General features: G+C 56.2%; 1 protein-coding gene across 1 annotated transcript in view; it reads right to left on the reverse strand.

The window, feature by feature from the left end:
* ARHGEF17 (Rho guanine nucleotide exchange factor 17) overlaps positions 1 to 5,403 on the reverse strand; it is a 61,007-nt gene extending 55,604 nt beyond the window's left edge. The window contains exon 1 of the mRNA XM_006064677.4: positions 1,388 to 5,403. Within this exon, the coding sequence (XP_006064739.2) occupies positions 1,388 to 4,579 (3,192 nt within the window). The 5' untranslated portion in view covers positions 4,580 to 5,403. The remainder of the gene's footprint in view (positions 1 to 1,387) is intronic.
* Positions 5,404 to 11,660: the final 6,257 nt, after the last annotated feature.

Below are 11,660 nucleotides of genomic sequence, written 5' to 3' on the forward strand. Positions count from 1 at the left end.
GAATCTGGGGAGGGGGTCCCTGGCAGGAGCTGCCCCTGCTGTCATCCCTCCCCACCCCCACAAAGACAACAGGTACCTGAGCTACCCTACCAAGCTCTGAGAAGAAAGGACAGGGCCCAAATGTTCCCTCTCCCTGCCCACTGACTGCAGCCTCTGTGAGAGACACCAGAGCCAGGACTAGAAAAAACTACAGACAGGAGGGAGAAACAAAGAGAGAGAGTTCAGAGTGGGCCGTGAGAGCACTGAGAACCAGCAGTGACCAAATTAGTCCAAGGTTCAGGGTTTTTAGGTTCCTCACTCTGCAGGGAACACAGTGGGTTTGTGAGCCATGGTTGAAATAACCCCAGGCCATTTCCACTCCAGACTCAAAGCCAGAGCCTCAAATCTAGCTTCCAACTGAGATGCCAGGCCATCACACTGCCTAGAACCCAAGTGAACCCAACAGCCCAAACTCCAGAAACAGCTAGACAGAAGGCAGAGAGGTAGTCTCTGGGAGAATGAGTCCCAGCGCCTGGGGTCTGGCAGAGGAAGGAGGAAGCATCTCAGAGTCACCAGAATGGGGGCGCAGGGAGAAGATACAAACCTGCACGATGAGGGGACAAGTGCTCCCAAGTCTTGTCTGCTGACAGCCCTTCCGTTGACCCTGCCCTCCCCGAGAGGTCCTCATTCTAATTGGAGGAGGCTTTGGCAGATTTCAGGTCCAAAGAGTGTGCCAAGCCACAGACTCCCCACAAATCTGTATAGCACAGCTGGAAGGAGATAGAGGCACCACTTTGTCCAAAACCCCCGATTTTTACGAATGGGGAGGTTGAGTTACAGAGAAAAGCCAGGGCTGCCAATGTACCTTATGAAGCCCTCTCCACTTTATGGAGATAAAGTCATGCCTTGTACCTCTTCAATTCTCCCAGGCCCAGGCTGAGACCCAGATTTTGATCTACCACAGGCAAGCCACATGAGGAAGGGCAAACCCATGTCATCTGTGGGCCTCCGAACTCAAATATCCTACAGAAGGTCAGCGAGGCGCATGAGAAAGTTCCACCACCCTCACAGCTCCTCATGTATTGATTAAAAAAACAAATATGAATCTTTAAAACTATTCCCTGAAAAACATATAAAGGACCAGATTAGAACCCTTTGTAATTATCACCCAGAATACACTGGAGCAGATAAGAACCTCTGAGTTAGCACCAGCAGAAGCCTCTGGGGCCTGAGTAGACAGGACCCATGTGTCATTAACACTCTTAAAACCGCCTGGGCACTTCCAGGACCTGAGAAGCTCCCTCACACCTGGGCACCTGCCCAAGGAGCACACTCAAGAGACTCCTGCAGAAGTCATAACCACGGCCCTCTTTCGGCCCTGCCCCGAAGGCCCCCCACTAAGACTCACCACTTGTGGCTTGCTGCAGCACTTGCTGGCTGGGGCAGGCTCATCTGGAGCCCGGGCTGCCTCAGGGGGCTTGACCTCCGCAGTCGGTGGTGCGGTGGGAGTCAGGCAGGGCATATCCACAGGCACTGGGGCAGGGACCCCACTGGAGTGGAGGGTCAGCATGTACTGCTTAGTGACGTCCTCAAGAGATGGTGCCTGCATCGTGGGGTGGGCTTTGGCAGGGAAGCCCATGGGCTCTGGCACAGCCACAGCGGGGCCAACGGAAGTCGGGGTCTCAGGCACCACGATGGGTGTGAAGGTGGCAGGCACACTAGCATGGCGAATGTGTTTGGAGGAGGGTCGGGCCAGAGACAGGCTGCCAGCCTGGTCCTGATTGCCCTCCTCTCTTGAGAGCTCCTGATGACTGCTCCGGGCTGGGCGCTTCTTGGAACCACGGCGAATGAGCCGTGGGGACAGAATGTTAGCAAGTTTCGGGTCAAGGTGGAAATCATGGTGGGCAGTGGAAGAAGCATGTGGGGCCTCAGGTAGGGCCCTCTCAGACTGTGCCCGGCCCCTGGCAGGACTGGGCTCTTCTGGTTCTGCCCGCCGCTCAGCCAGGATGGGCTCGCTGCTGGACGGAGGCAACATGGGCTCGACCTCTCTGATGGGCTCCCCTCCAGGACCCTCGAATCCAGGCCCAGCCAGCTCCCCACGGCGGCTGGGGTCACTCAGAGATTTCTTCTTGGGGGCTTTGCCAGCAACCCTGTCATCCACCACATACCCTAAGGCACCTGGCCCCTGAACAATGCTCTGAATAACCTCGGGGTATCCCTTGCTCTCTTCACTGCCTACAGACCAGTCACTGTGGCCACTGGTCAAGCCCTCATCCATAGCTAGGGCTGTCGGAAGCCCTGTCTTGGGGCTCAGTGAACCCAGGAGGTTGCTATCCACAGAGAACCCAGAGGGCTCCTCAGAGGCGGCGGCCCGGTGGCGCTGTGGAATTGGGTCACTCAGAGACCGGTAGGCCTCACCTGCCTCCCCATTGCTCAGTTCAGTCCCACCAGGGCCTGAAGGTGGGATTTTGCGTCTGCGGCGGAGGGCACCAGGTGTGGGAGGGGTATCAGGGGACACCAGGGCCCACCCTCCCAGACTCTCTTCAGCCCCAGGGCCATGGTGGTTGGTCTGGGCTGAGGATGAGGAGAGGGGTCGCCAAACTCCTGTGGGACCCAGGCTGCAAAATGCTGAAACAGAAGGCTCAGGGTCCGCTCCAATGCCCTCATCTGTTAGACTCGACTCAGGGCCGGAGAGTTCTTCTTGAGACCGCTGCCCTCCGGTCATGTCTCCTGCCCAGTCAGGACTCCCAGAGGGGACATCATTGCCATCATCCTGCTGGGCACCCATGCGCTGGATCTTCTCAAAAACCTGACGGGCCTCTTGAACATACTGATCCTGGACGACGAGGGGCAGTGGATCCTCCTCGGCACCTGGGCCTGCCAGCAGGAGTTCAGAGGAGCTGGGCTTCAGGACACCAGTGCGGGATAGGCGGCGGGCCATGGGCTTCTCAGAGCAGGTAAAGGACTTTGCCCTTCGGAGGGTGGCTGTCAAGTCCTTCAGTGTGGGGCGGGTGCCAGATGATGCTGGGGCTGGGGCAGGCATGGGCCCAAGTTGCCCCACCGAGCTATCTGCTGATGGTGAATCTCTGCCATCTACCGGGCCACTTCCAAGGTCTCCAGGTCGCCCACCAGGCTTTCGGATCCTCAGCTCTGAAAGGTCTGAACGTAGAAAACTGAGTAGCGTCAGGGTCTCCGAGGCAATATCTGGATTCGACAGGGACTTCCGTTGCCGGCTCTTGTCTAGGTCCAATCCGCCATCCCTCGATACCCTCATGGTGCCCACAGGTCCCTTGGTGCGGCTTCGCACCTGGGGCCTGACGAGCCCTTCCCCGGCTCCAAAGCTGGGGGAGCGATACACACCCCAGTTCCCAGAACCCCGGCTAGCCCACAGCTCCTCATCCTTGAGAGTCTCTGTGCTGGAATAACGGCTGCTACCGCGGGAGCCTGCAGGGCTGGCCAGGTACGCGGGAAAGCTCACCTTGGCCACGCGGAACGTTCCCCCCACAGTGTCTGACAAGGGCCGAAGTCCTTCCTGGGGGCCTGGTACATAGGGGGAAGAGCCAGCACCCCACTCTTGGGGTCCTTCCTCGCTAGGAGCTCTTGGAGGAGTTGGAGGATCGGGGCTCCCAGATCCCCCTGCCGAGTCCATGCTGCTCGGATTTAACCCATAACTGTCCGGCCTACAGTCCTTATCCAAAGAGGAGCTTCCAGGCCTGGGTCCCGTCCTCCCTCCCCGGCAGTGGCCACCCTCACCGTCTTGGTCCTCGTCACTGCCTGAGGAGTGGCCGCCGTGGTAGGCCGGACTCTGCGCCCCGGGCAGCGGCGGCGGCGGGCCCTCCTCTTCCTCCTCGCTGGAGCTGGCAGCCCGGCTGCGGCTGACAGGATAGGAGGAAACGATGGAGGAGGAGGAGGAGGAGGAGGCCCGGGCCCAGGCCTGCGGTTGGGAGAAGCTATGCCAAGAATGTAAACCATCCGCCGGACGCTGCGCTCGCTCCAGTTGCTGCCGCCGCCTCCTCCCCTCGATCCCCGGGCCGGGCAGCGGCCGCGCCGAACGCAGGCCCGCCAAAGGGAAGCACGTCCGAGGAGGTGGCGTCGGGGGCTGTCGGGGTTCCCGGGTCGCGGGCTCCCACGCGGCCCCGTCAGGGCTGGGCGTCCCCGAGGCCTCTGAGTCGGCACTGGGCCGCCTGGAGCCAGGGCCCCCGAAGAGCTTGCGCATCTCCGTGACGCTGGGCCAGGCTCCGCGCGCGGCTCCCTCTGCCGCTTCTTCTGCTGCCGCCGGGGAAACGCCCCCGTCTCGGGCCCCGGTGGAGTTGTCGTCCAGACGCTGTGCGTCGAAGCGCCGGGAGAGCTGGCGCACCGACGGCGAGAGGCTGCGGAGCGGGCGCGGCTGCGCGGGGGCGGCCGGGGGCCCCGACGCCAGCTTGGACACGCGCCGGGAGGGCTGGGCCGGGACGGCCGCGACCGGTCGGCACGAGGAGCGGCGCCGCAGTCCCGGAGCGTCCGTGGCCTCTTCCCTCTGCCCGGGCCCGCCGCTCCAGCGCTCCAGGAGCTTGAACGAGACGCTGCGATATAGCTGGGGCCGGGGCGCCCCGTCCGCCATGGTGGCGGGACTCACTCTGGGGGGGCTGGCCTCGGGGAGCCGCGGCCAACCCCCCCTGCGCCCCCGTCCCGAAGAAGCGCAGCGGCCGGGGTCCCAAGGCCGGGGTCTCGCAAGTCGCAGTGCGAGGCAATTAGCGGGGTAAGGGTGCAGAGACCCAAGCAGAGGTTTAGCTGCGGCGGCTCAAGTTTCTGGGCGCGCGGGCCGCCTCGGCTCCATCCCACGCGACCCCTCCCGCCTCAGCGTCGACTCCTGGGCCCAGCCCCCGCCTCGCCCGGTGCGGCCCGGAGCATCTCGACCCAACCCGGTCCCGGCAGGATCCCGACGCTTAGTTCCTCGGCTCTGCGCCCCCTCCTCAGCCGGCCGGCCTGCCTCTCCTTGAGCTTCTGCTCCCGCTCCCTCCCTCTGAGCTGCTCTCTCCTAGCTCCCTTTTGTTGCAAATAAACTTTGTGGCAGAGGAAAGGGGGTGGGGGGCGGGGCCTCGCGCCCAAAAGAGGGGGTGGGCTCCGGGAGCACGCTAGGCTGGGAATCGGGAGTTGGGGGGGGGGGAGGGGAGGGAATCGGGGAGGAGCCGACAGACCGCTGGAGCAGAGGCTGGCTGAAGCAGCCCTCCAGATGAGCCCCTTGGGAGCTCGGCGGGCAGAGCTACCTCCCCCAGAACTCGCTGCAACACGAATCGTCCGAGTGTGGTCAGCTCCGCGGGCATACAGTCAGGGTGGCGCACCCACTGCTTTCGAGCAGAAACGCCTCCTGCCCCAGGGACCCCCAACATGGCAACCTCAGACCCACAAACACCACTGACACAGGTATTCTGAGAAACACTCTGCCAGCCGAGAGACCCGCCACCAGGGGGAGCAGTGCGCGCCTCAGGCCAACCTGGGCGCTCGCTGCTCTCCGTCCCGCCCCTTAACCCCCCCCAGGCCACGCCTCCTATCAGGTCTATCGCGGCGAATCCCATTGTAACTACGACCGGGTCCAGCCCCTGGCGCCCCCAAACGCCCCGCCCCTCCCACTTCTGTAGCCAATCCAGTTCTGACCGCCCCCCCAATCCGCCCCAAGCAGCTCCAGGAGCCCCACCCTTTGTGACTACGCCCCCACGTTTCCAGAGGCACGCCCTGCGCCCCTTTGTCCCCTCCTTCTCCTGCGGCGCTCTGGGGTACGGGGTTCTTGCGCCCTCTTCTGGCCGGTTTTCCCCAATCCCCCCCACCCCGCTCCTCTCAACCCATGTGGAACCTTGAACGAATAAAGCAACACCCACCACAAAAAGACCCCGAGAACTGATTAAGACTTCACTTCCTTTACTTCCTTCTTGTTATCTAGTCCTTTCAGGAGCCGTTTCAAACCTATTCCCTTCGCAGAGTGCACTGCCCCTCCTTCGACTTCACTCACACTAGGCGCTTTGACGGAACGTCCTCAATTTACCATTGCAAAACCTACACTCCTACCTGAGGCCGATCTGCCCTCCTGATAGGCAAGGTGTGGGTGGCTTCTACTGTTTCACTCCGCCCCTTGAAGGTGGATCTCACTGTGCCTTCTCTATGGGTCATGAAGGCAAAGTAACTTTGACCAGTGTCAAAGTCAGGAAATGGTTCAGTTCAGTTCAGTTCAGTCGCTCAGTCATGCTCGACTCTGCGACCCCATGAATTGCAGCACGCCAGGCCTCCCTATCACCAACTCCTGGAGTTCACTCAAACTCACGTCCATCGAGTCGGTGATGCCATCCAGCCATCTCATCCTCTGTCGTCTCCTTCTCCTCCTGCCCCCAATCTCTCCCAGCATCAGAGTCTTTTCCAGTGAGTTAACTCTTCGCATGAGGTGGCCAAAGTACTGGAGTTTCAGCTTTAGCATTATTCCTTCCAAAGAAATCCCAGGGCTGATCTCCTTCAGAATGGACTGGTTGGACCTCCTTGCAGTCCAAGGGACTCTCAAGAGTCTTCTCCAACACCACAGTTCAAAAGCATCAATTCTTCGGCGCTCAGCTTTCTTCACAGTCCAACTCTCAGTTCCATACATGACCACTGGGAAAACCATAGCCTTGGCAAATTCAGGATGCCAATGGCAATGGCAATGGCGAATTCAGATTTCAGGAGCTTCAGACACCATGCTCCTCCAGACAGCCTTTGCTAATTCCAGATCCCTGATGAGCCCTCAGCAGTATTGTCCTCCTCCTTGGGCTTGGGTTCTGCCTTCCTAGAAAGAGAGGATACTCATGTTCCCCTTAGCCCAAGAGGACTGTGGCTGCCATCAACCCCCTCCACCCCCAAACACACACCGCTCACCCCGTGCATCCAGATGAGCAGGTATGGCTGGACATAGTGTAGGATGGGAGACACTCAGGGATGGCCTGACTACCTCATGAGACTGGGAGGACCTCAGGGCCCTGCTTGCTGCTTCCCTTGGATTACAGGAAATGGCTGTAGGGAGAAAGCTCTTCCCCTTTGAGTTGAGACCAGTCTCCAGTAAGTCCCTCACCTCAACCTTGTCTCAGCTCTGCCTCAAAGCGGCCAGCATATCTCTCCCTCTTCAATGGGAAATTGATAGTAAGGAAGAGAGCTCTGCCTGGCCTATTACCTCTCTGCCTTTTCCTTGCTGTGTGACGTTGGGTAAATCCTTTCACTTCCCTGGGCCTCATCTGAAAAGTATGGAGTGGGTTTAAGTTTCCCCAAGGGTGCCTTTCTCTGTCTCTATTTGAAATCAGACTCTTGTCTCCTGTAGATTGTTTTCTTTCTACTCTTTTGAGGAAATTTTGGTATGGTGCGGGGATCGTCTTCCTGGAAGTCACTGCTCCTCTCCAATAATAATGATGGCCCCTGCCATCTGAAATTTGTGATTTTATTTTTTTAAATTTCATTTTTATATATTTATTTACTTATTTTTGGCTGCACTGGGTCTTTGTTGCTGCTTGCGGGCTTTCTCTAGTTGCAGCGAGTGGGGGCTCCTCTCTAGTTGTGGTGTGTGGGCTTCATTTGCAGTGGCTCCTTTTGCTGCAGGAGCACGGGCTCTAGGGCACATGGGCTTCAGTAGTTGGTCGAGGGCTCAACAGTTGCGACTCGCAGGCTTGTTGACCCACGGCATGTGAAATCTTCCTGGACCAGGTATTAAATCTATGTCGCCTGCATTGGCAGGTGGATACTTAACCACTGGACCCCAAGAAAGTCCTGAAATTTGTAATTTTCCAAGCTCTTTCACACCTGGTCCTGTTTTGTCTTCACGTCACTTCTGGATTAGAGGATAGAGGTTTTTATTCCCAAATCACAGATGAGGAAGCTGATGGAGGAGAGCAGAGACTCAGGTCACAGGTTCCAGCACCGTGCAGCTTGGCCTTGAGGTGTCCATGGAGCACTCATGAGATGCTGTGAGCAGGCAAGCCATTCTCTGATTGGTGAGCTTCCCACTGGGTGGAGGCCCAGTTTAGATCCTTAAATACCCTCCCTCTCCACCAAGGGGATTCCTGGTCCAAAGGCTCTAGCCAGCCCACCTCGATACTGCAGTGGGGTGCCATTTCCTCCTCTGGGACTCTTCCCGGCACAGGGATGGAACCCACATCTCTTGGGTCTCCTGCATTGTTCTTTACCACTAGCACCACCTGGGAAGCCCCCTAGGAGACTGTGCCTAACTAAAACAGATTTGACATTATAGTTGGCACAACTTCCTCGGGGTCCCCACTTACTAGGACTGGATGGGGCAAGTGGGCACTTGGAAGGCAGGTGAAGAGAGGAAAGGGGAGGGGAGGGAGGGTGAAGCTGGGGAGGATCTAGTATCTGGGTTAGAGAGAGGCTATGTGACCTGCATAAGTCAGTTCCCACATTCAAGTCCCAGCTTCCCCATCTGTAACAGGAGGTATTATAAGGATTAAACGAGAAACTGAGTGTACAACACATTGATGGTACCTGGAATCCCGGCAGTGTGCATTACTGTCTTCATGGCCCCCAGTGCTTCCCTGGCCAGCAGCCTTTTTCTCTCCAGCTTCGTATCAGGCCACAGCCCTTCCTATCCCTCCTCCAGCAGCCTCCATACCTTTGTGTTGTTCCCTACACCAGCAACACTCTTATCCCCTTTCCTTCAGTCTAATTACAACTACCCAAGACCCAGCTGCACTGCTTCAACCCCAGAAAATCTTCCCTAACCCACAGAAGAATCCTTGGACCCCTCTGAACCAGCATGGTCCCTCATGCCCCTCACTGCACTCCACCCCTGTCTGTGTCTTCTCTGTCCCCATTCCAGCGAGTAGACATGCCCAGGGTAAGCCCCTATGCTGACCCCTACCCTCCATCACTAAGAATGCTCTGGGTTAAAATGAGGGGGAAGAAGGGGGATAGGGAAGAGGAAAAAGAAAAAAAGCAGAAGAGAAGGAGGAATTCAAGCCCCCAAATGGTGCTTGGAATCCCAGTCCTGGCATGTAATGAATGATTTTTCCTTCTTACAGCAACAGATAGGGCTCATGGATTATGGCTCTTGTTCTCAAAAAAGTGTGCTGGTTTTTTTTTCCCCTTAAAGACTGGCTGCCTTCTAGTAAAGGAGAAAGAAAAACCCTTGCAATCTTCTGCTTAAAGCTCCTTGTTTCGAAACCTGCTATGCCTATTCTTAGAGATGGACCCTAGAGGAAGCTGTGTGCACAAAAGGTGAAACCACTATACAGTAACATTCACTGCATGCCTACTGTGTTCCAGGCGTCATTCTAAGTGCTTTGCATGTATTAGTTAATTTAATCCTCACAACAGTTTTATGAAATAGGTGCCATTATTACTCCCATTTTACAGTTAGGGAAGTTAAGGTATAAAGAAGTTAAATAACCTGTCCAGAGTAATACAGCTAGTAAATGAGAGCCAGGATACACACCCAGGCGATCTAGCTCTGGGGTCTGAACCCTTATGCTATTCTGCCTTACAAGGAAAACTAGGAATGGGATTTACCTGTGGCCCACAATTTTCACTCTTGAAAAAGTAACCAGGGGGTCACAGTTCTTGTGGGTTGCTGGAACAATCCTCTGGGACTCACTGGATTGGCTGTTGGTGGAGGCCCTCTGCCTTCTGCTCTTCCATCTCCTACCCCCCGTGACAGGCAGCTGAAGAGCCTAGACTCAGAAGCAAGATGGATAACACCTGGCCTGCTTGGCACAGCTCTGCATTATATAGGGACTAAGAACCAGTCTCTGTCTTCTGATGTCCCCATACATCCATCTCACCATGACCCAAAGAATCAAACTGCCTTCTGTCCAAACTGTCAGCCTCTCCAGCAAGGGCACTTTGAATGGATTCCCAAGATGGGTTGGGCTACTTCCTCCACCAGCTGTAAGAACACCTCTGACATTACTGTGGCATTTCACCCCTGCAGAGCCCTTCTCTAAATGTCCCTGTGGCTGAACAGCCTTGGAAATTAGGGTGAAAGGAAAAATACTGAAGAAGTTATTCCATCCTTCCCCTCCCTGCCTGACCCTCTGCCCTTCCTTCTCCCCATTCTACCTTCTAAGGCAGAACACTTCCTTTGCCATGACCAGTTCTGTCAGTACTGGGTCTGTGTGATGTACCAGCAGCTATGGGCCAGCCAGGCTGTTCTATGGGAGGAAAACTAAGATCTGGGAGAAAGGAATAAGGACTAGAGGAGTAATGGGGGTGGAGCGTGGGTGTTTGTGGAGATGAGGACAAGGAGCAGAGAGGATGAGGAGCCAGCAGGAGTGCCTGAAAGAGATGTGAGCAGGGGGGAAACAAGTGAAGATGACTTGGAAGGGCTTTGTGTGGTCTAATTCTCCTTTGTTGCCTTCTCGGGGACCTTCAGTGAAGATGCTGTAGGGAAAGAGCAAATTAGCCAAGATGGCGGTGGCCAGGCTCTCTCACCCCACGTTTGTAAATACATGGTTATGTAATAGCTGAGATCACTTATAGCATTGTGCATGCACGTCATGGTGACCCCCTTGACCACAGGCCACTTCTGTTCTGTTAACCTATATAAGCACCACCTGAAAAGCTCTTGCAGGGGCAAGTTGAGTGGAGTCCAGTGAAGTCGAGGCGAGTCACGTGGAGTTGAACTGCACAGTCGTCATTGCTGCTGTGTCAGCCGTTAGAGAGTGAAGCAGGTCTCCCTTGCTGCTGCGAATAAAGAATGCCTGCACTTCCTATGGCTCCTAGAGTTTTCTTCTAGCTTCCCCACTCCCACCTTGCCTACCCTGGGTTCAGTGAACAGTGAGATACAGCAAGACAGAAGCCCTTCCAGGGTTTTATAAGCTCGGCTCTGTGTTTGAGATATGAGGGTACCTCCAGGCAGCCTTCCAGGTACACACAGGCCAGAATGATGGAGATGAGAGGTCAGGGGTAGAACCTAGAAGAGGCAGTCTGTCCCAAGGCTGATCTGCAGGCTCCAGGTCACGGAATCTCCATGTAGCAGCCTCTTAGTGGCCCTGGGGATAGCCCTGCATCTCCTCAAGCTGCTGACTTCTCCTTTAAGAATGAAGTAGTGTTGTATCAAAAAGTCTACAAACAAATGCTGGAGAGGGTGCGGAGAAAAAGGAACCCTCTTACAGTGTTGGTGGGAATGCAGACTAGTACAGCCACTATGGAGAACAGTGTGGAGATACCTTAAAACCTGGAAATAGAACTGCCTTATGGTCATGTATGGATGTGAGAGTTGGACTGTGAAGAAGGCTGAGCGCCGAAGAATTGATGCTTTTGACCTGTGGTGTTGGAGAAGACTCTTCAGAGTCCCTTGGACTGCAAGGAGGTCCAACCAGTCCATTCTGAAGAAGATCAGCCCTGGGATTTCTTTGGAAGGACTGATGCTAAAGCTGAAACTCCAGTACTTTGACCACCTCATGTGAAGAGTTGACTCATTGGAAAAGACTGATGCTGGGAGGGATTGGGGGCAGGAGGAGAAGGGGACAACAGAGGATGAGATGGCTGGATGGCATCACTGACTCGATGGACGTGAGTCTCAGTGAACTCCGGGAGTTGGTGATGGACAGGGAGGCCTGGCGTGCTGCAATTCGTGGGGTCGCAAAGAGTTGGACACGACAGAGCGACTGATCTGATCTGATCTGATGACCCAGCAATCCCACTGCTGGGCATACACACCAAGGAAACCAGAACTGAAA

This window comes from Bubalus bubalis, chromosome 16, assembly GCF_019923935.1.
Source record: "Bubalus bubalis isolate 160015118507 breed Murrah chromosome 16, NDDB_SH_1, whole genome shotgun sequence".
Taxonomy (NCBI): Eukaryota; Metazoa; Chordata; class Mammalia; order Artiodactyla; family Bovidae; genus Bubalus; species Bubalus bubalis.